The sequence below is a fragment of the Mesitornis unicolor genome, unplaced genomic scaffold (genome assembly GCF_000695765.1).
Source record: "Mesitornis unicolor isolate BGI_N332 unplaced genomic scaffold, ASM69576v1 scaffold18285, whole genome shotgun sequence".
In the NCBI taxonomy this organism is placed as follows: domain Eukaryota; kingdom Metazoa; phylum Chordata; class Aves; order Mesitornithiformes; family Mesitornithidae; genus Mesitornis; species Mesitornis unicolor.
Window position 1 is genome coordinate 36,857 of NW_010187708.1, and position 27,896 is coordinate 64,752.

The following is a 27,896-nucleotide window of genomic DNA, read 5'->3' on the forward strand; positions in this document are numbered from 1 at the left end:
CATTAAAGGAGTCGGTACCTTCTTGTTGGTCATCAAGCACATGAAAGCTTCTACGTCTGCCCTATGCAAGCTGAACTGATGAATTCAAAAAAGACTGTCAAGAGATTCATGTTGGTGCTGAGAATTCTCTTCTGCACAGTGCTAGTGGACACAGACTGAGACTTTCTCTGTCATGAGCAACATGGAAAAGCACCGTGTGTACAAGGCACAAAGGTAAGGGATTCTTCCAGGTATTACAAAAAACCCACCCAAGTCTCCATGACCCAGGCACATAATGGTTTCCTATGTGACGACTTGCCACCAAAATCAAAGCTTATATTGACTTAGCCCTTTCCAGCTTCTCGCTGATGGATTTTACATCTCTGCTCTCCGGTAAGATTTCCTGCTGTTGCATTAAACAAGCCAGGTCTTCTTTATGGATAACGAGTTCTGCTGTGGTTGATGACTTTACTAATATCAAGATAACAGCCCAGATGCCCTCAAAAAGAGGCCAGACAGGGGAAAATAAATTGTCCTTCTATTTGCTGACAAGGTCACCTACACTGTAATGCTCTTATGCTCTCAAGCAAGGGCCACTTATGAAAAATGTCAGCTGTAGACGATAAAACGTACAAATGTGGTATGCTAAATGTGCTGAAAGGGCAGACAGGCCAAATGCACAAACATTTCAGCAGCAGAAGTTTTCAGGAAGAGGGCTGCCCCTTAAGGAAAAAAACCCCTCTGTGTGACTGTAAATGAGTAAATCCCAGAGGCAGCTGCTTTCTATTCTTTTAAAATAGAAATAAAGTCATCTTGAAGACTGAAACGTCTTATAGGAGAAGACTTGGCTAAGAACCTAGTTGCTCAACAGCCACCATGCAACATGTCAATACAGCAAACCTACCAGTGTTTCACCTATAGTGATACAGATATATAGAGCGATGAAGGCAATTACTGCCATCAGGTAACATGAAAAGGTGAAGTCCTGTAGATGCGTGGAAAACAGAGTGCATGTGAGTATGTCTATACATATGCATCTACGTGTGTGTGCATAAATATATATATTTAAAATTGATATAGGTCAGACAGTTAATGTCAGCTTATACGTAAGAGAATATTAACTAATACAGATCATAAATTGTCTCAGTTTACTCTCTTCTGCTCTTACAGAAGAATAAAACAAGAACAAAAAAATAGCTTCTAAAATGGTCTCTCAGACATATATTACTAAATAAATTTGAGTAACAGAATTATTAAAAATTATGTGAACTGCAAAAGAGGAAATATTTCCAAGGAAAGAGTAAGTTACAACTGAACGCAATGGCAAGTCCTGTTCTTTCTGTGTGTATCCTCTGCAGAAACTGCTCACTAATGGTTTTCTTGTTGCAGTTTGTCTTTCACAGTAAACAGGTGAAACCCAGAAGCCCAGTCTCAGAATGCTTTTTTTTTCCCAGATTAAATCTAAATTTGCACCATGAAAATCTGGGGCATTCATTCCATGCAGAAATTCCCCACTTACATCTTTCCTTGTACCCTGCTGCAGTCTGCCCATCATAGTATAGCAGTCAAAAACTAGAAGCTCAGTCTTGGCATACTTTTGCACTAGATTAAACCTAAATTTGTACTATCAAGATCTGGGGTACTCATAAATGTTTACGTAAAGTAATTTTAAGGGAAGAACCATCTGCTCCACTTTTGAATCATAGCATCATAGAATCACAGAATGCTTTGGGTTGGAAGGGACCTTTAGAGGTCATCCAGTCCAACCCACCTGCAGTGAGCAGGGGCATTCTCAATTAGAGCAGGTTGCTCAGAGCCCCATCCAACCTGACCTTGAATGTTTCCATGCATGGGGCTTCTACCACCTCTCTGCGCAACCTGTTCCAGTGTTTCACCACTCTCATTGTAAAAAAATTCTTCCTTTGAGGCATTCTAAATCTACGCTCCCTTAGTTTAGAACCATTACTACTTGTCCTGTCACAACAGGCTATTTTATGTGCCTCTCCTATAACTGAGGTAGCTGGGTGCAACACAGATGTGTCACGCATAGAGGAAGTTAATTTAGTTAAAATCTTCCTTGTATGAGTCATCAGGAAAAGCTTCTTCAAAACCATAAATTACAAGAGGAGCCTACAGATTATCTTGAGCAAGTGTGGAAGGCATTTAGGTGCCCAGAGATGCAGATAAACACCTACTTAGTTAAACTCCCACTAGGAACTGTTTCCACCAGCTCTTAATTGTGATGGGAAAGTCCTGACACTCACCTGAATTCCAGGACACTTGATTAAAAGTTCCAATTTGCTATTTCCTCTTTGAAATCAGGTGTTTCCAACAGTCCTGAATTGCCCCCTCCCAACCCCATTGCCTCCTATTTTCGTACAAAAATGATCTCATGCATGGAGGGCAAAACAAGGCAGGCCCCACCTCCCAACTCCCAGTTCCTTATTGGAAGCAATATTTGAAAAAGAGTTGTTGTGTACTGTGCTTTCGTCCAGCCTAGGAGCCTGAGGTAGGGGACAGAAGAGAGAGTTAGTGTGAAATCCTCCTGGAAATGCATTCAGTATCCACATGATTGCTCTAAACCAAGCTTCAGATCTGCTGCTGATTGACATGCAAAATACGTCAGAAGTAAAGTAGGCCCTAGATCAAGTTTTAGTTTGTCCACACTGGAAATCGTATATAGGAGCAGTGGAAAGTGTTTAAAGAATTCTGGGTTAATTTTAAGTGTCGGAGTGAAAAGAGAGCTGTACATTTTCAAAACTTTTCCCCTTTACAAGAGAGTGCTGGTACAGGATATGACACTCAGACTGAGGAGATCTTCCTTGGATCCTCTTCAATTTAATAAATCTTCCATAATTTACCTTTACAAATGGGACACAGTTCCTAAGCTAGCTATAAAACCTCAGTACAATGGCAGATTCTATACTTCAGTACAAAAATGTTAACAAGCAAAACTGACAGATTTGTCCCTCCCATTAAGATCACCTTAGCTGGGAAATGTTAGAATTCAGTTGTGGCTTTTTTTTTTTCCAAAAAAACCAACCAACAAACCCTCATGCACTGCTCCTGTATCTCAGTCAGGTGGACAGAACTGGGACAGGGACAAAAGAAGTGATGAAAACGTTGCATTATGCTGTAATGCTGTAATGAAAGAACAGACAGAATTCAAATTTTTATCCCTCTCACCAGAAAATGAAAGTATGAGGCCTTACAGGCAGCACATTAGTATGGCAGACCTTGAATGATCTCATGTGTGGAAAGAGGAGAAAAATATGAAATCATCTTATCTCTATGGCTTTGAACTAAGTTTATTTAGTGGGAAATATCTGCTAGTGAGTAACCTCCTAAGAGTCTCTACAGGCATTAAATGTCATTGGAAGTAATAAATCTAAAATTATTCCACTAACTTAATACTAAATGCAACAATCTAGGAAACTACGAACTTTGTGTGTGACTCATTTTGCTCTGTGTTTGGGATTGCCGTATGCTTGGGCACTAACTTAATGGAAGCCATCAAAAAGTTGTTGAAAATACGAGCAGAAAAGTTAATGCAGTTGTTCAGATAAAGAACATTCCCTCAAACACAACTGCCAGATTTAGAGACCCAAGAAGAAACTCTTTAGTCCCTTCCAAAGTGACACAGTCGCTTTGCCAAGCCTGGAGGGAGGAATTAAAATAAAAAACATCAACAACAAAAATCAAACCATGAGGGAGCCAGACCCAAGGTTTAGGAGGGGGAAGAATAAAGGGAACTCTAAAAATAAAGCGGACACTGAGACCATTGCAGGCTACTCCTGCCATCTCATAGACTGACAATAATATGGAGACGTCTGAGCTATGAAAGAGCCAAGGTCTGAAACAAAATGTGCATGTGTGGCTTGTAGTTTGTAGATGTGATGATTTTGTATCTTATTCAATCTATTTGATACTTCAGAGTATCAAAGTTAAAAGGTCTTTTGTTTTAAAGTAATTTTTTAGCCAGCTGCTGTCAAAGGGGAAGCCATGCGAGGCCCAATTCACATTAGACCAGTGGTCTCTTACTTGTGAAACTGAGAAGCTGGAATCCAGTTTCCAGCTGGTTTAAGAGAACTGCAGAATTTTTTGAGAGCTATAAGAGGCAACGGGCTGAAGCTTCACACTGCTGAGGTGTAGGCAGAGAGAAACACAAGAAGGAAAAGCACAGCTGACCTGGTAACTGTACTACACATACACCACATATACAGCCCTTCACTCAGATTAATTTTCAAGGGCTTTAAACAGTGCATTTGCTAGTACACACCAGCAGAGTATAAAGGCTTCGCAGCCAGCATTAAACATTTGGGTCAGATTCGGCATTTGTTTCTTCTCTGAATAACCATCTCTCAAATTTTTCTCACAATCAAAGGAGAGTTTGGTACCTTTTCGGAGTCCCAGCAGAACTTGCTTTCATAGCACAGTTTTACCAGGATGCTGAACACAGCCTCTTAACTAGTCAAGCTGGAGCCATGCTTCCAAGAGAGGAGCCTGCAGCATGCATGCAGCGTGCAGTAATGCAACAGACTTGTGTCCCTGGGTGAAATGCCTTAGAAATTTTGAACTGGTTTGATTCCATGTGTAGTTTTGAAAGTCATTCCCAAAATATTCAGCCAACCTCTTATTTGCTTCAAGTATAAATTGGGTGGAATTTGATACTCCTCTTTGCTTGCTCAACTCAAATAAAACAAAAAAATCTAAACTGCATTTCAGGGTATGAGACCCCTGAAAATGACCTGAATTAATATACAATAGGTGAGCAGTCAGGCATTGTGTGTTACAACATTTCATAACTATTACTCTTGGGTGTCCAAAAGATACAAACTGTGCTTCCTTGCTCCCTGATCTAGGGAATATGAGCAGAGTACCTTTGATGCTCCACTGTCTTACAGTCCCAGCCATGCAAATAACCCCTCTTACTGGGAATACTTATGCTTGAGTCATAAGGTTTACTCATGGTAATAACTGTTTGCAAGATGAAGCATGCAGGGAAAGGACTGCAGGTGTTGGTAACACACCTCTTCTTCCTTTCAGCACACAGAGGCTGATGTTAAACAGCACTACTTTCCTTAATTGGCCAATTACACTAAAGTTCCATTTATAAATGGTTTAGAAAGAATTCATAAATAGTAAAGCACGCTACAAGCATGAGAAATAAATGTTACTGGTGCTAATTAACTTTCTCAATATGTACCCTATCAATAAGCTTTTGCTGTAGTCCATAGTGATCTATTACAATCCTTTTTATTAAATAATTTATTAATAAAATATTATTCTTCTGTTACATTGTTATAAATGGAACTTTAATTTGAAGTGTGACTGCATTACTAGTTGTACCTATATCCTTTTTATTGAAAATAAGGAGCTTTGAAAATAGATCTGTCTCTAGGGCCATCTGTTCACCTCTTAAGAAAACATATACTAAAAAGAGAGGGAATACCCAGCATTTTTTAATAACACAGATGGGATTCAGCTTCATCTTGAAAAAAACCCAAAAAAGACGAAAAAAGGATAAATTAGGATCAAAATTAACTGGAGGGTACCAGACAGATACAAAAAGCGCTAAACAGAGAAGGGAGGTTCATTCTCAGAAGGTGTCCTGGTACCTGCACAAGTGTCTGAGGATAGTTCTCTGTGCCCATAGACATTGAAACAGAGACAAACAAGAGAACAAAAAAGAACCCAAAAGTAAATTACATGGAGTGTGACTCCAACATAAAAGTACACAAACACACAAAAGCGCCAAAAATGCTTCTTCCCACATCTCTCTCTCTCTCTCCCTGCAGTAAAGCCTCATTCACTGAAGTGTATCAGCCTGTATTGTCTTTGTAAAGTGAAAATGAAAAGTTTCTCTACAAGATACAACAGGTTCCGCAACAGGAATAATCCAAAACTAGAGCTTACCCCAACGGATCAGCACTCGTCATCCTCGGAAAGGGAAAACGAAGAGAGAGGGAGAGAGAGAAAGAAAGAGAGAGGGATGTGGAGGCAGGTGGAGAGAAGAGTAGGAAAAGCAGAGTGAAATACTGTCCGGAGAACAGAATGGTCATAATTATCGCCACTGGTGCCTATGTCTCAGAGACCAGGAACACTAGGGGGACAGTTTCATTTACCAGAAAATAACTTTTGTCCTGCTCACATTATTGGAGATAGACCCAACTTTGGCACTGGGGAATATGGAGAGGGACATACTAAAGCTGTAACAAAAAATTCCCAGCCAAATCCCAATTAAAGCAGTCAGCGGAGCAATGGGGTTCACACTTCATGCTGCATTTCTTTTCTGCTTCTTACATAAGGCACAGTTATATCAGACTGTTATTAAGGAAATTGTTATTTTAGTCCCCAATTTGCTCAGTGCAGTGTCCCTCTGTCCCCCAAGCTGGCCTGGTAAGAAGTACTTTTTTGCCACGAATGAACTGTGAAACGTATTGGTTATTACAGCATGCATTTCTGCGCCAGCTTGGGAGCCCAGGGTACAAGATTGTAGCTCAAGCTGTGAATCTGCTTTGATATTGGCTTATTAGTCATGATGGTTGTACAGTCAGGAATTCAGATCAGCTAGAACATACCAGCTCAGCAACCCGGCACTTATCTCTGCGGATGCCATCTTGTGCTCCAGGATCTCATTTTTCATTTAAAATAAATTCAGTCTCTGGGTCTTAAAGGTTGCAAAGAAAATCTTTCAAATGTGAATGGAGAATAAATCAATGCTGTGCTGAAAAGAGTCTGAAACAGCAGCTCCAAAAGCAGAATGAATCTCTGGCATACTGACTTTGAAGCCTAGCGACAATCAAAAACTTCAGTATTCTTAATATTTCACTACTAAGCAAAGCATTCAGAATTGAAAAGAATAGTCAGGTTATTAAGTTTTCAGGGGTGCAGGTAAGCAAACTGAGGAAAGTGTCACCACCTTTTCACATAGATTAGATTAGAAATAAAAAAATATCTAGTGTGTTAGGCCAAATTATTTTCAAGTCAGACGCAGCGCTTTTTTTCCTCTCTGTCTCTTTCTCTCTCTCAGTCTCTCCATTTTCAGTAACAGGCTCCCAAGCTGCCAGAGCTACCTCTGGCTGGGTAAGGAAAATCCATTCTCCACAAGACTGTCACCAACAGAAATGCCAAATTTAATAAATGCCCAGTAGATTTCACAGTTTACTGCTCAGTGCAACTAGCCATGCTTCCAGTTACATCGACATTACAAATGCTGGGCTGGGCAACGCAAGGCAGCTTTAAGAAAAGTTTAAAATACAGTTTGAATAGAAAGAAAAAGTTGTGCTACGCATCGATAGAGAAGTGGAAAGAAGCATTACAGTAAGTTCTTTTTCATGTGTTTGAGTGACACTCCATTTGTATTTCGGCCTGGAGTGCAAATTTGGGTAAGATAAAATTCATATATATACAAATACATATATGTGTATGTATTTAGGGACAAACACTGTCCTCAATAGTACCTGTGCAATTCTATCTACAGTGATGTAACTGAGAAGAGCAAATTGACACCCATTGTATATTGGAATGTGTGTGTATATTTACACAGAAAATACACCCATATTCACACATGCAGAATATTAAAATGTAAATAGAATGGGTGCAAGAAGGTTGATTAATTTTTCTTTCAAGTCATTTTCCCAACAGGGAAGGCACTGAAGAGGTTAACAAAGAGAATGGAAAGCAAATTGACAATAGGGAAAGGGAAGAGGGAAATCAGGTTTAAAAAAAATGAACAATCCCAGGACACAATAGACCCAGAAGCGCAGACATGTGCATTCCCTACAATACTGAAGCAAGTGAACTACGGAGCTGCAGCAATCCAGATACAGAAGAAGAGAAGCACTGAAAGAGGGGGTGAAAGTCAGAAAGAAAGAAAAAGAAAAAGAAAGGAACAGTGGCCTCAGCTACTAAGACAACCATGTGCATCTAGAGGGGAGGGACCCTTAAAGATGCAGTATTCCTTTAAAAAAGACATCATAAGTTTGGATAATTAAACACTGGCCAAAAATTTAATGGCCACCACAATTAGCTGGCCCCATTTTGCTGGGGTTCTCTTGCTGCCTATCCCTTTCTTTCATATGGCTGTGAGCAGATCCAGAATCCAGGTCCTCTCATTTTCCCACCACTCAGGTCCTTCATCCTAACTCTTAGAAGTGGAAGGGAGGTCAGACCACAGTGAATGTGATCCTCCAAAAATCAGCCTGGTCCTTCAATGAGAAGGACCCTGGGTGATCCTCGTGCGGTGCCCTAACCTTCTCCTGTACTCTGAAAAATATAACCTTTGAGAGGGAACATGAAATGCCCATCTGCATTTAAGAAATTCCCCAAGTGGTTACTGAGGGGTCATTTCCTCTGCTCCTAACACAGCTGTAGCAGCTGCTAGAGAAGGACAGAGGGACAAGGAACAGTGCTGCAAACATCTGCTGAAAGACCCTACTCCTTTCACTGATAAAATCTGTGCACTTCTCTTACTGGACCTGACTTTTAATTATTGTGTAAAACATCATCTTCAGAGTAGTTTCAGACTAACGAAGGTTATGCAGGAAGTGCCACATGTTCAAGAACAGAACTTATGCACAGGGGGAATCAGAGAAAACAGGATTTTCCACGTCCATGGTAACATTCCAGGAAAGTCCAGCCACTAAAGACTGTATAACCACTACTTCTTCATGCTTCATGGCTGTGAAATTTAGAGGTTTCTAACAGTTCGGGTTCAATCCTTCCTCCTATCTTGGCATCTTAAAGAGGGCTCTTTTCACACCACGTGAGACACAATCTCTCCTGCAGATGCACAATGTTCTTTGCTGGGGCAGGTTCAAGACTTGAAACACTGCCCACAAAGGACTGCCTCAGACTGCAAAAGGCCAAAGTAGGGGCTGTCCTTCACACATCCTACAAGTCTCCTGAGGCTTAAAGGCCACATTCATCTTTAAATAGAAAGGTTTATATTAAAAGAAGAAATGGAAAGAAGAACGGTTTCCCAAGTCCATAGGTTCCTTTAAGGAACCCACTGCTTCCCCCTTTTTGAATCATATGGAACACTCCTAACCTTTGGGAAGTTAAATGTCTGTCCAAAATGTATAAGGATTACCTTTTGATGAAGAACTATCCATTGGGATGCCAGCTTTTAACATCAGAGAAAAATTATCTTCCCCCGAGACCAAAATTTTAGGAACAACATATCCACTAAAAACCTTCCCAAAAGTCTAGACTTTGTTTTCTGTTCATGGACTCACAAAAGACCACTTAAAATCCCTAAATCTGGTGGCCTAGATGTTTTCCATTGTGACTCTATTCATAGTTGGGAGTTACCCTTTTTGTTGTTCTTCACCATCTGTCACTTGAACTGCTAGACTGGAATCATCCTCCAAAATCTCTGCCTTCGACCATCTTTTCCTCTTGTGTTCTCTGGTGCAGCCAGGGTAGTCTTAATGAGTTTGTCTCTTACCTACAGACACTTAGTATTTTCCCCTGTCAGACAGGATTTCCAAAGTTTCCTACCACTGTTGTCACTGATTCAGTTGTGCTGCTGTTTCTAGTGCTGGGAGTGGAGCACCCTGGGCTTTCTTTCTGTTTTATATTCCAATCCTTTCTAAAGCAGTCTAGCAAGTACATCTTCTACCCTGGGCATCCTCACTCATGGCGGAACTGAACCAGAAGTAGCAGTAGGATGAAATTTTAGTGGGGCAAACGTTGGTACAGTCACAGGCTGCACTGAGGATTTTTTCAAAAGAATGGTACAAGAATATATGTGGTGTGGGGTTGTAAATATCCCACCCTCTTTGTTTCTCTCTAAAGGGAGAACAGCTATGCTCCCACACAGAGAAGGTAAGTACTGCATCTTTAAGGTCTCAGCAGTGAGGTAGAGGAGAGGAACATATTGTCAGTGTTTATACCTTTCTTCTTTGTTGAATTTGGGATTGGCTTCAGAGATATCCAGGCTTTTACTGAACATTGTTTTACTATGGCAGGAACAAAGCGAGAAAACAGAGTTACTAGTGTGGACATTCATAAAAGAGAGTCACCTGAAGCAATGCTGGACACCCAGCCCCCCAACCCACCCTCCCCTTTTTAAACAATGCTCTGAAAAACCTTTCTTTTACTTCCCAACTATAGCTCAAGCCTACGCAGTGCTGATGTTCATTATCTTCCCCTGAATTTGGAGGTCTGTGATGACTTCCCCCTTACATGCTTGTAAACCCTGCTCTCCTTCATCCAACTGAAAACCGAGGTACCATCTACTTTGTCACATTGTCCAGGGAAAACAGAACATGCCTGAAGGCATAAACTGCAAAACACTCATTACTCGAGGCTTCTCTAGAAGACCTCAACATTAAGCACAATGCGGGAAAAGGTTAAAATCAGACCATGGAGCCTCTTACAGGAACAGTAATCAATTCTGTGTTCTCATTTGTAGGGTTCGTTATCACTTACTCCCAACTCTCTTCCCTGTACTCAGTGTATAGAGAAATGCCCTTCTTTATCATCTTGGGTCTGAATCCCTGAAGCTTAGAAGCAAAATTCCCTATGCTTTGCTAAAGGGGCAGCTCTCTGTAAGATGTTTCCCTGGTAATATGCTTCACTGTTTCATAGAACACTGCTTCCTAATGTTAGCTGATCTTTCATGCAAGCTATCCACTTCAATAACCAGAAGAAAATGAATAGTTAATGAAGCCCATTTTAGAACAGTTTTTGGACTCCCACAGCAGAGCTGCTGAAAATTTTTGGCAAGGGACTCTAGCTCCCATGGAATTCTTCCTAGTCTGTGTGATTTTGGCACAAGGAACAAATTAGCTGGTACTAAACTAAGCTCAGAACCTACTTCTTTTCTTTTGACATTTCAATGAAATACCAGATAGTCTGAAAGGTGTGGATACCACAACAGCAGAAGTAATTAAGATGTAATTATAAGCTCATTCAGTTGACAACTAGCAGGGAAAACCAAGAATTAACAAAACTTAGTTATCAGTTTTAGGGTGGCTGGTGTTTGTGCATACTAACTTTGCCATATACAAAGACCCAATGGAGAATAGTTGGAGAGGTCAGCACAAGCATTTCAAGGAGTCTGTAAGCTCAACACACAGCCTTTGTGCTGAGTTGCCCTCCTCTGTTATCCAAAGCTAAGTCACCGAAGGACTGTGCTTTTCACTTAATACTTTCTCAGCCTGTAGAATTGGAGGCTGCCAAGTTTCAAATCTCAATGGAAACATATGCCCTGACACAAGGGAAGACCAGATACCTGTAGGCTCTCCACGTGGCTGCCAAAAGCACAGTTCATTACAGACACATGAACCAGAGGTTATAACATAAATCCCCTTCATGCAAGCAAATATCTGTTTACTACTGGGAAAGAGGACAGCAGGACTAAAGCACAAGACACATGGGTGTGTTTTGCCCACTGGTTAGAAAAGTATCTCTGCCAGTTCAAGAAAGAAGCAATAGCTCTGCGTCTCGGGATGTTTACACAAGTCATCTACGTCTAAGCGGGAGACCTGTTTCCATGGTCCACCTCCCTGCCTTCCTGTTACTGTAGGATAAAGGCACTGAATGGCCATCTGTTGAGATCAAAAAATGTCATTTTTAAAAAAGCATCCACCTCTGGGATCTAAGCCCTACTGCTGCAAAATCCACTGTCAGTGGGTCATCGCATGGAACATAATATGCAACTAGCCATTAAAAATCTCCCACTCTTGGTGGAGGGCACTTGTCATTTTGTTACTGACTATTCTGACAGATGGTGTCCCATCAGCAATACATCGTCCCCAGACAATCCCCATGCAGTGGTGTTCGTTAATGAAGCTGGTTCACGTTATAAATGACTGCGCTGCCAGCAACACAAAATGTGCCATTGTCATCTGTGGATGTGGATGGTATGAATTATGGAAGCTCACACATGGAGTAAAGAACATCTTCCCTTTAACACCTTCCAAAACAAGCACTACCAAGCCCACCACTATCAGTTATGGTGCTATTACATCCCTTTCTCCACCCTTAATCACACCTTTATGTCCAGCCCTGAGTTGTCATATCAATTGAGCTTTATCTCTTGAGTGCCTGGCAGGTTTCACTTCCTCCTTAAGACAAAGCCCTTCTTTACTGACATGTAGCCTGGGTACGTCTTTGCTCTGAACTCATCTCAGACCTTTGGACTTCAATTGTTTCCTCATGTGCAGAACTGAGCGAGATGTTTAAAGGCAAAATAAATACTTTGGATATCAAGACACAGCTTTGCCTCTTCAGACTTTTGAATCCAAAGTTAAAGCTGAGAGCTGGAAGAGATGGTTTCAGCTCTCAGGAAACTTCAGGATCAGTCTAACACCTTCTATTTGTTCCACCCAGTTGGACACTTGTAAACAGCTGCAGAGTACTGCAACTCACAGGCAGCCTTCGGGTGGGGGAAAGTGATTCACCTCTGTCTGGCTCTGGAAGCTTCATGGCCCATGCATCTACCAGGTACCAGATAAAACACTGCAAGGTGAATAAGGAGTGAGCAACTGTTTGTCAGTGTTGTATTCATCCTTACCACTTTGAGGCCTATGAGGAACACCCTATCTTGAACACTTCCTTCACCCAGACTTCACATCAAAGCAAACCACACATTGAAAACAGGTTTTCAACCTACACTACAATGAAAAATCTTTATGGCAGAGTATCTCAACACCATATATCCAGTCCGAAATGAGTTCTAGCAGATTCTGGAAATCACCGCTTTTTCCTCACTGTAGACAGAACTGCAACAGTTGCCAGCAAAACTTTCCAGCAATTCTAGAGGTCCCTGGACATGAAAATATTTCAGGTTCTTCACCCAGCTCTCAGTCAGCAAAGGGCACACGAGGCTCTTTTTGAGCAGATCTTAATAGATGAACAAAAAATCATGTCATAAAGCTGAAACGGAAGTTATAGCATCTTCAGCATACATATATGTGAAGTGTTCTTTTATATTGATTGATTTATGCAAGTGTGAGTCCGAATGAATGTGCTTCAATTAGGCTAGTCATAGGGACTGAGGAAACAACTTCCACACTTCACTTACTCTCCCAGAACCTGCCTTGAGGAGACACCATTTTACTCTGCTGTTTCTCCACAAGACTGGCACTTTCTTTGATAGAAAAGAGGCAAGATTACACATATTGCATCACTTTACAGATAATTCATGTGGATCACATGCATGCTGGTTCTCACAGCACACATTAGAGGGACCTACAGATGACTGGACAGGGCTTTCCATATTCAAGCTGTTCTGATGACACAGAGAGTAGGTTTCATCTCATTCAACTTCAGGTATCCAAAAGCTAGGCACCTAATCCAAAACAGTCATCTAGACTTCTATAGTCGGCTATGGAGACAGAGATCTATCACATCTAAGACTGCTGGAACAGAGAATATATGTATTTCAGACCTTCCAAAGCCCTCATCAGTCCCCACTGACTAGAGTGACAGCCTGCATCACAAGCTTAGACTGAGTGCCTGTGTTCTTGACTATTAAAAAGAGGTGGGATGAATCTTGCCCAGAGGACGTGGTGGTTTCTTAAGCAATAGCTGCAAGCAAGCAGAACCCTTAAGCCCTTGGCAGGACTTCTGGTCCTCTGTGCATAAGCACTGCTGGCTGCCAGATCATGTTGCAAATATGCTCGGAAGTTGTAATCAATGCTGGTGCGAATAGAAAAGCTCCACAGCTTCTTTGTATGTGTAAGACTAAAGGGAGTAGCAAACCCAGACAGGCAGGACTCCTGGGTAAAGGAGAGACCCACCTCTGTCCATGTTGTGCCATTTCAATAGCTCTGCGAGCAGGGACTGGGGAGCCGCCATCTGTCACACTGAGAACCTCCATTGACTTCCTTTCTGGCCGTCGCTTTCCATGCCTGTTCAACATTGGGGAGTCCACACGCTTCCTGGGGGGATCTTTATGAAAAGAAAATGCTGTCAGCTGAATTAGCCTGTGACTTACCTCACACAGGTTGGTTAAATCCCCTCTCAACAATCTCACTCTCACACCTCCCCTACAGAGACAGGTATCTTCATGATGGAAATGCATTTGCAGCCTCTCATTCCAAATTTGCAAACATTAAGACATAAGTTGCAATCCAGCTACAGAGAGAAGAAGCTCTGCTACTGCCTGGAATGTACAAGCACTGTAAAAGGAAGGTACAACTATAGCACAGCTTGCATAAATTACCTTACAAAGCTTATAACAGTAATAACAAGATGACAGCATGGGCTGTAGCACAAGCTGTTAGCCCGAGTATAAGCCATCTAGGGATCCTGTATATGTACTCAGGTTGCTAGAGCTTGCCTTCGATGTCCCTACTAGCTAGATTAAATGTGACACGGAGACATGAGTACACTGTGAACTCAGAATTGCATTCTCCTCTGAAAACACATCCCTTTTTTGCATCTTCAAGATTAGATTTCAGGTCTTCCCTACTACTTTATTTTTTTCTTCCTTCAGCATGAAATATTCTTGTCTACCTGAGATGAATCTCCAATGAGAAATACTAAAATTTACCTCAGAGGTTGTCATACAGCTTTTACTGGTACAGTAACTGAAGTGCTTCACATTTTTTATTGTGTAATATTTCTATGAGGTATTGAAGTGTTACTTTCACTTTGCAGTGTGAAAACGGAGGTAGAAGAAAGATATTTAAAGGCAACTCATTCCTAAAGGTGCTGACAAACATTTACTAAGGCTCTGAGGAGCACCTAAATTGTTCTGAAAAGCACTGAAGAAAGTTCTAGGTGATTTGCCAAACCATACACACCTCCATGGCGAAGCAGGGAAACTCATGCAGACCTGCTGAGACGTTTTATTACTAACATCTCTCATGGTATCAAAACACTAAAATAGCAGAAAAAAGACAGAGAAGGATTTTCTTTTCTTTGGTTGGGCTATTTCAGGTCTCTGCCTCTATCTGTACACATATTTTTAATTTTAGGTGATCACCTGTAAAAAAAAGGCATCCTTCACCCCTGCAGTTAGAAAAATGCTCACAGTGCCCAGTCCCTAAGGCTTCTTCCTCTGCCAGGATTCCTCTGTAAAATCAGTAATACTGCATTTGACAATTCTACGTCTACTGTCTAGTCTGATGGCATTATTTTTATTATCTTGCCCTCCTCACGCCCCTACCTACTTGATTGTTTCTTCTCTCTCTCTCTCGCATCATGTTTTGTAGAATAAGATCCCTTTAAGACACGGCTTATTCTTGAAACAATGAGTGTGAGCAAAGACAGCTCCAACGCAAATGGGCTAGTGATAACAACTGACCCCATTACTGTATAATCCACGTATTCTTTGGATTAATAGTAATAATTTTCCTGCTAAAAATTAATTAGAAAAAAAAGCAGTTGCATATCACTCCATTTCAAACCAGGTCCAGTAATAAAAAGGTAGTAGAAAATACTAGTAGGTGTAATGACCTCCAGATTATGAAAAATATACAGTGCATAAAGTTAATGGAAAAACAAAGGCAGATAAACCTAATAAAGCAGTTACACTGGGGGACTTCAGCTGCACACTTATAAGTGGTCAAAATTAAGCTGGGACAAGGTTAAGACATTTCAAACTCCTGCTTCTTCAAATAAGTTCAAAGAATGAGAAAGGATTCGTTCCACAGGACAACTGCTGGTATCAGAAGTGTGACTAGAGCCTGGTAATGCACGCAGCGACAATGTAATTACATTTGGTACCAAAAGACAATTGGTACAAGTTTTGCAGGGGGATATCAAACATTAGAAAGGAAGGTGGAAAAGTGCAGTTTAAAGGAAAGGAAAAAGGAAGCAAGAGGAAGACGAAGAAAGCTATTAATGTCAAAAAATGGATACGAGTAAGCTCAGACTATATCAGTGTAAGTTAATAACAGAGTGTAAACGAGAAGGATGGAAAAAGGCAAGAAAAACATTTTTGAGCAGATATTTTAAAAGGCAATTTGATCCAAGCATGTCTGAAATAGAAGACTTTAGCAAATGGAAAGTCAGCTGAGTGACACTTACAAAAGCGACAGGCCAAATATAAGGTGGATGTTAAAAGAAAGGGAAGAAGGAATTTGAAGAGGAATTAGCTAATGACTTGAGCAACAGTGTTTTGTACAGCCACCAGAAAGAGAAAGCTTGAGGGAAGGACAGTAGCCAGAGGGACCATGAGGGAAACAGAACAATTAAGGAGGAGAAGGGTATCGCTAACAAGCTAAACAGTTCTTTCATATCAGTTCTTGCTGCTCAAGATGCTGGAAGATATTGATTTCCAATCTATATTTTAAACTATCAGAGAGAGAGACTAAGCGAAAGGAGCACGTGGTGAAACACACCAATAAATTCAACACCATCAATCCACAAATGTTTGATGGAAAATACATCTAGAAGCTCACATGAATGTGGTTGAGCTTCTAATAAAGGTATTTGATTCCCCTTTAAGATTATCGACAATCCTACACTATACATGGCTGGGGTTAGCAAGTAATGTACATATTTTTTAATGCAAGTAAGAAACGACAGGGCACTGAGTCTGTCATCACTGTCAAGTCTAAAGATACTAAAGAAATAGTTAAATACACAACCATCCTGCCACAAAGACTAAAGTGGTGTCATGTAAAAGCAGTAGCAGGCTTTGCAGAAATACAGGAATTAACAACAGGAAAACCTCTGGTGTTTGCCCTTCTCTTCTTGAGGCTCTGGAAATATCTCACATGAGGAAAAAAAACCAAGTGTCAGTCTGGATCTGTGATAGTTTTGGGGATGCATTTTACTTTTATTTCACATCAGAAAAGTGAAACCATCCCTAAGGATTTTTACAGAGTAAGAGAGAAATGTATAGGTAATGATTGAATTATAAAGGCATTGATCTGGAAGGTGAGAAATAAAGGTTCATCTTCTGAGTTTGGATGAGGCACCTATATCCTGTATGGCTATTTTGGCCCAATCTCTTGTTCTCTGGTTTATTAAAACACTGCACCCCACAGAAACCTTTACCTCAAGGAGACATTAGTTGACATTCATTAATTTTACTGAGAAGTTTCTCATTTCTCTGTTTTCAGGTAAAGAAAATGAAGCTGAACTCAAAAGATGGTGAAGGTGGCCCTTCTCTGGCTCTTTGAGAAAGCTTTATATAGCTGAAATATAAAAAGGGACACCAGAAGACAATGCTAGTCCTAGCTGTCCATATTTTTACCTGTATCCACCCCTTCTGAAACCTAACATGCAAAGAAAGTGGAAAAGGCAAAATTCTCTGAGATGCACCTTTTTTAAATTATTATTATTTTGCAAGGGCTCAGGCAAGGCACAACTCACATGAATGTGGTTTCTTCAAGCTGCTATTATTAAATCTGTTGCTTTTTTTCTCCTCTTCTTTGTTTGTGCAAGGCCATTGCTAATGGCTAATGATGAGATATTAATCAGAAGCATGACTGCTCTTAATTAAACCTTGCCCCATGTTCTCAGAGATACTGCTGGGAACAGAGGAGGTGGAAACCCCCTGTGGAAGAGGAAATACAACTTACACACACTCAAAGAATAATCCTCCAAGTCTAAAATGTGCTGAAGAGGCACAATGATCCATTCAGAGCAGTGTTTCCCTGTTGGGGAACGTTTTCATTCCTTGTACAAAAAAATACAAGAGTAGAGCGTAATATTTCAGTTCAAACCACGAAAATACTTTTGCATGTGGACGAGAGATATATGATGTATGTAAGGCACAGACATGTATTCATTTACATGCTGGATGTGAAGATTCTAGAGTCACCTTGCTTCTTTTCTTATGACAAAAGCATTTCTAAAACAAGACGGCGGTGTCCTTACATTGCAGGATGATCTGTTTGTGTCAAAAGCTGATTAGTAAAGTGCTAGATGACAAACTGCACTGAGCAAGGGGCTTTTGACCACAGGACCTGCAGTTGGCACATCTACTCATCTTCATCAGGATCCCTGCTAACGTGCTCTCTGTAACTTTATCCACATAAGAGTTTAACAGTTATGGTGTTGACTAAGAATTTCCATCTCTTCTCCTGCAGAAGAGATTTCTCTACAAAATTTTAGGGTCTGGAGCCTGGAACTTGGATAAGGTAATAATTCAACAGAGTATTAACAAACTTACAGTTCAATATATCACTGCCCTGCAGGCTTGGGAGATTCCAGACTTTCTAGGGAAAATAAAGAGCACTTTGTTTCTAGCCTTCAAAGTGCTGAAAGACAATACCTGAAAATCACAACACCACTATGTAAAAATGCTATTCCAGGTCATTGAGAGAAGTGACTAATCCTTTATTAGTTAAACTTGCATCACTCTGAACAGCAGTAGTCACTTATAGAGTTAGCTCCTCAGGGAAGCATTTTTCCTGTTATCTACATCAGTAAAGTCCTTGGTGATCAGCACTACCCTAAACCACTAATGAACAGTTCTTCAGGAATAAAGTGGTATCATCAGAGCTTTATAAGATATATAATCTGCATATTAAGCTTTAAAAATCTTTCTAATATAGTCTAAAAACATGGGAGTTTGATGTATGTACTATAAACAGAGATGTAATATTATTCATACTTTCAACAGTGTATTTACCTACAGAAAAGAGAAAGCGCAAAGAAAAGGAGAATGTAATTAGTAATTAGAAAATTCCGCCACTAGACTACACTGCTTCTAAACCTCACCTGCTTGCATAGATCCAGCTTGTGAGTCCACATGATATTTTTTAAGAACTGTTTCAAGACCAACTTGGATGTTTCTGCACTGTGAGATAGACATGTTCTGAAAAATGCAGCCTTCGAGTTTAACCACAGAACACACCTGCCTGCCTCAGGCTGAGGATTCTCACTAATACTGTAAACCCTTTCAGTGGGAAGGTAACAGTGATGCTAGGGTTTGGGTATTTAAAAAAAAAAAGTAAAGAGGAACTAGTTGAGATGGGTTCATGGTGACAGAGGTCAGATCTGTAGTACCTATTTCATTTCTAGGGGGAAGATCCTCATCTTCATGACTAGGATATCTCTCCTTCCGGTCAAGCAGAAGAAAATAAATCATTTTCTCTTGGTTTTCTCTGGAAAAAAACCAAACATACAACAAACTTTAAATTCTAAAAGAAAAAACCATCAACATGCACATAAACTCTTCTCGTCAAACAAACAGCTACAGTTACTTTAACTAAGCTGGAAATGGTTTTGTACTCGCTAGATACACAGTCCACAGAGCTTTTGAGAATCTTGCTATCTCCACCAAGCAGCTCGTGAGAAAAGGAATGATGATACCCATGTTGCACACACAGAACAGAGGCACAGGACAGACAAGGTAACGTGTCCACAGGAAGTCCAAACCGAGACTGGCGGCATGACCTACAGTTATTCTAACTAAGCTGGAAATGGTTTTGTACCCACTAGCTAGATACACAGTCCACAGAGCTTTTGAGAATCTTGCTATCTCCACCAAGCAGCTCGTGAGAAAAGGAATGATGAAACCCATGTTGCACACACAGAACAGAGGCACAGGACAGACAAGGTAACGCATTCACAGGAAGTCCAAACCGAGACTGGCGGCATGACAAGGCTCCTGAGCCTCAAAGTGCTCTCTCCACTACATCTCTCTCCTCATACTTTAGGAAACAGACCAGCTCTCAGATGTAAGATTGAAATAAATAAAAATTTGACAACAAAGGCGTATCCAACACAAATAAGAGCAATACCTCCCCATTCGGACTGCATGGCACATATTTTCATGGAGCGACCTTGCCTGGCAGCAAGTGAAGAGACAGCACCATGCCTCCGTTGCTGGTCTTGCTGTGCGCTTCTGACACACAGCGTAAGAAAGGCTCAGTGCTTGCTCCCAACACCTCACTAGCACACATGCAGCCAGAGGATGAGAAGTTGCTACTGGTTCCTCACAGTGAGATACATGTTAAAGTGTTTTCTGCCTCTCCCCAGGTTTATATACATCCCAGCCCATGCACACCCAACTGTATAAGACTGAGCAAGTGCTTACTCTTCCGACAACAAGTCCTGTAGGAGTTTGTTTCGGTCACGGAAGCAGCCTAACGAGTGCATGCTATCTAACACGTCTGGATCAATATCCTCCAAGGAAGGTAGAGAACGAATCTGCACCTTTCGAGGGATTGGTTGCTCTGGTTCTGGCTCATTCTTACCCCCTCTGCAGAGGAAAGAAGATGAGAAAGGGGGGCAGGGAAAGGAGGAGAGAAAAGAAACATGAGTCACAAATGAACCCCGTACTCTGAAATATAGCCTGCAGCAACAGATGGAAATAGCTTGTTAAATTCCCACTGAGAGACCAGAGCTCACAACCAGACACATATACTTTCCAAAAGAAACCACTGTGAAGGCTAAGAGTGACCAGCACCTTGTGGATTTGGGTCTTTAATGAGAAATGTCTGTGTTCAGTCAGAAATGCGGTAGGAACTTCATTTACCAGTGCCCTCGTAATTTAAGAAGCTGTTCAGCATCATAATGCCAAATATTTACAAAACACTATGGGGTTTAGAGATGCTGTCTCATCAGCAGGTCAGACTTCAGGCTATCGGGCTGAAAAGTGCAAGCTGGATGATTCTCTTTCAAAGAAGCAGTTGAGAACAAACCATCACTGTTTTTCACCAATGCTGATTACAACTGGCATTGCAGCAGTTTATGTCTTTGAAGCTTCCAATGTGAATTAAGAGATCTCAGTGTGCAGGTCTCCACTTGACACATTTCAAAGGGGTTTTGGGGAAACCAGGTGGTTTATTTACATGCACAAATAAAATTGTGTCCCAAATGCGATGCCCGAGGTCAGTGGCATACCTAGGAATACACCACTAGTGGTAGAGCATAATATTCTTTCAAAAATAGTTAATACAGGCTTCTTATCTCATCCCATTCAGTAGACTCAGGAAATATTGATTATTCATTGCAATTAAAGGCCTTGAATGTATGAAACAGTTCAAGGTGTCCGAGTATCTTATAACCAACTGAACAGTACATATTGCAGGCACCCTGAATATCCTTTGATTTTGTTTAGGTAGGCAGTGAGCAATTTATGTAAACTCTACCCACCCAAAGAGGTGGGTTTGGCGGCTGTGGTATTTTGGTTGGAGAAACTGTCTACCCTGAATCTTTGCTATTTCTCAAAGGATGCTTTGTGCAATGTGGAGGTTTTCCTGCTCTGTGGGTAAGGTCCTCCCTTTCCTTTACGTGATGTAAATGTCTGAATTGGGGTCCAGGCTCTCAGGGAAATATTTAAACTGCATCAGATGTCAGCATTTGCTTTTTATGGGTCTATGTTTGGGCAAGAGATTCTTCCTTTTGGTGCTGGCAGAAATAAGGTGAACACAACTTGTGAACTTACACAGCTTAAAATACACTGGGCTCAGATGTGAGCTATGCAAGTACCTGCACAGAAAAAGGAGCTACAACTCAAATGCTCCTCATTTTTCTTGTGTAGATTAGGAATCAACTCTGGTAGGATCATACACATGAGCTCAAGGTCTCAGCCAGTGTACCCAAAAGACAGCCAATGCAGATTATCTCCTCCAACATAAGAAGGCAATACTAAGCCATTGCAGGCAGGGCTCTGATGCTAAGTCAGGGCAGTTAGATGCTACACAGGAGATTGCTTGGTACTACCTGCAATTGATTTTTAAGCAAGCTGAAATGCAGTTGTGAGGCATCTGCTCTGTTAACCATGTTTGTGGACATCACCTGCAGAAAGACTCCTTGGAAATGCTCATTTTATCTTCTCTTGAAGCAGTGAAAATGTGCTCAGCCCTTCCTGGACACATGTCATGGAGTTAAACTCTGGTGTGTGTTACATGGGTCATGACAACATGGGTAAGATCCCACTTCTCTTACACTGAGCACTTGCACACACCCTGCTGAGTTTTATTCAGTTAAGGGGACTGGAAGCAGAATATACAAGACAGAGATAGAATCTGCTCCTTGGTATTCACTCTTGTGTGTCAAACCACTAAAACACAGCTTCTGATGGAGACTTGCAAAACTCTGCAATGACACTGTGGTCCTGAATCTACAGGTTAGATCCAAAAATCTCTGTCCAACTAAAGCAGCATCCTATTCCTTGAGTGCCCTGTCTTTAAGAGGTAGCTACTCCTACCATTTAGGGTTAGGATCTAGCTCTCGGCAAGTAATAAGCAATGATTACATTACAACCTTGCTCTACTAGAACCAGTCATTAAGATAAATTCTTGCAGGATGGACCTTTGAACAGCAGCTAAGTGGTTTGGTTTTTTTTAATGATCTGGAGTTCACTTTTAAAAAGTATTGACTTAATTACTCATTTGTTAAGTTACAAGCAGATGTCCTTAAGGTAACTTAAGGAGATTAAAAAGAATTACTGCTTTTGAAAATTGCCACAAAATCTGTGTTTTCTACTACTTGCCTTAATCTATAGCAGAATATCACCTGCAAGCTTCTTTCATATCAATCACCATGGGAGCCATTTCTAGAGAGCACAGCTTGCCATCTTCTGTGCACTCAAAAGTGGCTTTTCCTTACGCCTCGCACCTGGTCAGCCTCAGACATAGTCAGAAATTTTCACACATCCTCATCAGGTGCAAGGAAAATCTGTGAAGAGGTGCCTTGTCATTCGGCAACGCAACTCAGTGCTTTAGGAAATGAAAATCACTGGGTCTGGGCTGTGATTGGCATGGCTGTATTGCCTGTTCTGTTCTCAGTCTAGCAGAGAGTGACAAATTTGTTGCATTTCAGCCCACATAGACATCAAACAATGTCACACGATGAATACTGCAAATCACGTATATTTTTTAAAGGCTCACAGGAATGTAATTGCTGCTTTAAAACCCATCCTCTTTTGTGCATACAATGGCAGTGATGCTCGACCAGGGCAGACTTTTTCAGTCTCTCCATGAAATTCCCTCGTCAATCCCACTGAGATGCACATTTGCATCAGTGCAAAGCAGTGCAGAACTGGTACAGTTACTCGTTTTCTGATTCTAGTAAATTTGGTACCTTCACTGTTAGGGCAATAACTCAGTATTACAGGAGTATGTATTTACCATAATAGCTAATTGTATTTTCTTTTTGCCTTATCTAAAAAAATGTGAAAATATCTGCTGTTTATTTGCTGATTTATGGTAACCTGTGCTTGAGGTAAAAATTAATTAAGAAAGCTTAAAAAATCTTACTAAATTAATTTGTGTGGGAGAGCAGGAAGAGCTGGAGGTTGGTGAGGAAAGGTTTCTCTTTGGTTTCTTTTTTCCTTTTTTTAGGCTTGTGAATCATGATTTCAACTTTCAAGACCTCTGTCTCTGTGTGCCTAGTCTGTAATTAAATCTTTTCCCCAGTTTTATAGCAGCCTTAATTAACTGAAATAACTTCTATGTTCTGAGTACAACTTTCAGGTCAGTAACCTATATATGACAGGGAATGCGGATTTCACATAGAATAGTAGTGTCACATGAAGTAAGTAAAAAGTGAAAGATGTAAGCAAAACAGACACAGAGTAAAACACTTACAACCCCGCCTTCTCTGTCAGCAACAATATTTCCAGGCAAATTGAATGCAAAGAGGCTGCGAAACATTACCAGATGAAAGTAGTTGAGTTTTGGAGGTGGCAGGGTTACCAACAGGCTAAATTCAGCCAAAGGAGAATAACCTCCTTAGGTCAATCCATGACCAGTATAGAGAAAATAAGAGATTCCTTGAAAACAGCTATTTTTAGTAGAAACTTTGTTTTAGGCAATCTGAACAGGCTTCTGGGAGTGCCTCTCTCTCTACATTGACTACATTGGGAGTCTAGTGGAGACTTGCTTTTGCAAAACGAAGTTTCTACTTCTGAAAACAGCCTCAGGTGCCATTTCCATTGGGGTAAAATTGGTTTACTGTGTCGATTATCAGAGAGTCTAACCTTTATCAGGAAGTACACAAAAATGTTCAAAGACGTGTGTCTGCAAAGAAAAAAATCTTCAAATTCTAAATGTAGATTAAAGTCACGAAGTAACACCTAATTGTTCATGTGTGCCTGGGACAACAGTCCTCTGGCAGGTGAAAACTTCCAGGCAAAAATCTTGAGGAGGGTTAGAATAATAAGTGATGAACGACATTTCTTTTTATTTTACTTCCTATTTCAGTTCTGATCAAAGCACAGAGAAACTCAGCAGATTTCTCTCCATGAAGAAACAGAGGGGATCAGCTATCCAATCCGATGTAAACAGCATTTACTTCTGGAATTGTTAGTAAGGCATTATATGAGAGATACTTTAGAGATTACAATTAGAGATTCCCCCCTCCAGTTCTCCTACATTTATCCACAAGTGTATAAAAAAAAAATGCCTGAAGCAAACAACAGTCCAGTCCTTTGGTTTAAAAAGGTGCTATGTCAACTGGTAACTGCAGAGAGCATGATAAAGCCATGGGTAGAATGCTGCCACCATTTCAGGTGAACTAAGGAAAAAACATTATTCAACAAACTGTTGAATGCCCTCAGGTCCTATCGAAGCCAGATAAATCCAGAAGTGAGCATTGTCCGTAGCACAGAATTAGAGAAAAATAAACCAAATCAAAACAAAATTTGTGCCTTCTTCTCCTGGTGACAGGCTTAAATCAGCCTCAAGTATTTCCCAAGAGCAATTACACGATTAGGAAGGCAGGACTTTCCCTATCACCCACCTGGAGCACCTGTAGGTAGGCACACCCCTGAAGCATAATTTCCTTGTTCAAGATGTGAAATATTCTCCTTAGTTTATTTAGGTTATCATCAGTATTAAAAAAATGTTATTAGTTTTTTTGAAATACCATTAAGGCTACACAAAGTGCAAGGTCACTTTTAAAAGCCATCAATCTTTCTTATACCCAAACCACTAGACAGGCGTGTATTTTCTCACAGACCTCCTGTTTCACTGTCAAGACTGCTGCTTTTAATCAAGTCACAGAACTACTCTCACATCAACAGGTTACAAGGTCAGAAGCAGCCTCTTGGCTTGCTCCAAAGGAGGAGTAGGGATTATGAGACAGAAAAGCTCTTCTTCACAGGTGCTTACCTATCAACATCATCATTTTTGTTTCTACTTCAGAGAAAAGCCAAGACGTCAAGAAGAAAAAAAAGAAAGCTTTTTTTTGCTGATCACTTGCAGGTATTTTTTACACACAGAAGTAGCTGGACTGAACATCTTCTTTCAAACAATTTTTAGCCACAGTATAAAAAGTTCCTGGCTTTATGTATTTATATGAGATTATATGAGTAGCAAAGGGTAAAAAAAAATACATTAAAAAATATATAAAAAAATCAGACGCTTTTCTGCCCTCTGCCCCTTTCTCCTCCTGTGTGAAAGCTATTCCAGCTCTCACTTCAGAGATCACTAGACTATAAGGTCCCATAACAGAAACAATAACAAATGCATGCAAAGGTGAATTAAAAACCTGTTACTTACATATACCATATGTGTTTCTGAATATGTTCTAGCTGTAAAGGAAAAGAAAACAAGGAATTAATGGTGTAAAACAGCAAAGGTAACTCCACAAGACATCCTTATTCAAGGCTTATTTAAGTAATTCCAACATTCCAGAGCTGGATCTGTGCAAACAACAGGAACTTTATGCTGCATGAAGAGCATGCTTATCCTCCCCACCACACTAGAAACAAGACTATAATTCCAGACATGAGGAATCAGTCAGGTGCAAATCCCAGGAAAATGTGTAAGTACAAGGCTTCACAGGCAAGTGTTCTGGCACTTTAAGTTTTTTACTTTCTCAGCCCTTCCCCTGTACAACCTAACCGAAGCTACCAAACTGCTCCTTTCTGTATGTGCATTATAGCTGATTCCTTACACCTAAAGCTCATTTCTAGTTTTGTTCTGGAAAAAGACCGAGAAAGAAGGGAATATAAATGGATTCAAACAGACAGTGTGAAAAAAAAACCCAAAATAAATTGTGCATGTGCAATATGACCTTCTGCCAGCAGCCGTTCCTGATTGGCTTCACGTTTATCATTAAAACTAAAGACCAAGCAGAATAAGGTTCTATGTCTAAATACCATTTATTTTTCCAGCACCAGAACACCAGACTGCAAATTTCTTTTACTTTCCTTATTCCTGTTTCACTTGTGAGCATTTTACTCTGCAATGAAGGACTGATCAATGCTGAACACTGGCCTTGTCCACCTATGGAAGGTAGATCCCAGCAAACGTTACATGGTGACGATGTTTTCCACAAACACGGGGGCAAGCAGAGAGAACAAACTGTTCATACGACATACTTACAGCATAACCTCCCTAATCTTTTTTTTGAAGTATCATCACAGTACAAAAGAATTTTTCAAAGATGCCCAGGGATTATTCGTTATGTGGACAGTATTTCTCATATTCCTTATTATGAAGCCCCATTGTACGTGCAGAACACTATGCACACTCACTGCACACAGGCTTGTGTTTGTGCAACACGCAGGTGAGAGGCAGAGGAGAGCTGGAAGGAAACTCAAGTGCTAATAGCTGTAAGATGAAATCACAGACCCATTAAACTGGTCAGGAAGAACAGAAACAGCTGTCTTGCTCTTACTACTTTCCACTTCGATTCCAGAATAATGAGAATCAGAGAGAAGAAAAAAAAGATGAATGTACAAACAACAAAACCTCAGGAAGTAGGTGGTTGCCTCAGAGAACAAGGAATTGGAGACCTCTGTACTGTGGAAAACAGCTCTGTGTCTGGGAAACCAGGAACACCTGAGGTTGGCTCGATACAAGGTCATTTTTCAAGTGAGACAGGGCTTCTCCCGAAAGCAAAGAAACAAGGGAATACAGCTTAGGAAAGCATGACAGGAGGCTGGAGGGATCAGTATGAGAGACAAACGGCCTCCTTTAGAACCAAGACTGTATCACACTGCAGTCGGAGGTGCAGCTGGGACTTTAGATGTAGCTGTCTTCTAACCAGCCCAGGTGCTGGGAGCACAACATCCCCCAGCACACACATCCACGGGCCTGGGGAGACTCGCACAGTTTCCAGCTGTGGCCTCGGCTCTAACACAGTCATTCCCCTTTGTTACAATTCCCCTTGCATTACGTAGTCCTTTCATCCCCGCACTATTAAGAGAAAGGTGGACTACTCCTGACACACTACCAACTCCCCTGATGAGCTTAACTCAAGGAGGTCAGATACACATCACGGGTGTTCCCCACATGGCACGGAGACACAGCCCTCTTCCTCCTGGTTCTTTGCAAGATGAGGTACAAACACAGACTATAAGAAGAGCCTCTTTTGTACAGTTTCCATGGGACAGGATTTTAGCATGGTTACTTATTAGGTCTATAGTACTGTGAGGATCTGCTAAGGAGTGTACTGTTCCTCCGCTGCTTAAATCCACCCTATGAGATGCATATCTATTCATTGTTTCATATGCACCACATGGAAGGTTAGAGACATTAATGATTTCAGACAAGATGCAGATGATACAGCTAAGTGATGTCCAAGCCTCTTTCATGCTTGCTTCTCCTGCTTCATTTTCTGTCTTCATGGGTCACATTGTTCTTTTGTGCCTGTGATATGCAGAAATGCCATGGCATAGCAGACAACAGCACTTCATTTTCTGAGTCAGAGAAGGGGAAGAAAGGAGAGTCACCAGTTGTTGTGGTTTAGGCCCAGTGCGTAACTGAGCACCACGATGCCCCAAAAAGGGGGCTAGTCAAAATAAGGACTGGGAGGGCCTCTCGCCACTTAAACGGTCACGGGCAAAACACAGACTCATCATAGGGAGAAAACAAAACCATTTTAATTTGTCACGAACAGCATCTGAGTAGAAGAGTGAGAGATACAACTTAAAGTCAAAACACTGTTCCCCTACCCCTCCCTTTTCCCCAGGCTCAGCTTTTGTTCCCGGTTTCTTCACCTCAGGGCACAGAGGGGGTGGGAATGGGGGTAGCAGTTGGTTATGCAGTGTGGTCCTTCAGGGGAAGGCAGGACTCCTTCCAGCCTCTCTCTGCTTCCAC

The 27,896-nt window shown here is 41.0% G+C and overlaps 1 protein-coding gene across 1 annotated transcript in view; it reads right to left on the reverse strand.

The window, feature by feature from the left end:
• The window catches only part of LOC104541476 (serine/threonine-protein kinase BRSK2), a gene marked incomplete at its 5' end in the record, with an annotated part of 58,538 nt that extends 33,157 nt beyond the window's left edge, over positions 1-25,381 (reverse strand). Inside the window, 4 exons of the mRNA XM_010185548.1 lie at positions 13,734-13,884; positions 18,904-19,001; positions 19,937-20,101; positions 25,350-25,381. Of these exons, the coding sequence (XP_010183850.1) occupies positions 13,734-13,884; positions 18,904-19,001; positions 19,937-20,101; positions 25,350-25,381 (446 nt within the window). The remainder of the gene's footprint in view (positions 1-13,733; positions 13,885-18,903; positions 19,002-19,936; positions 20,102-25,349) is intronic.
• Between the last annotated feature and the right edge of the window lie 2,515 nt (positions 25,382-27,896).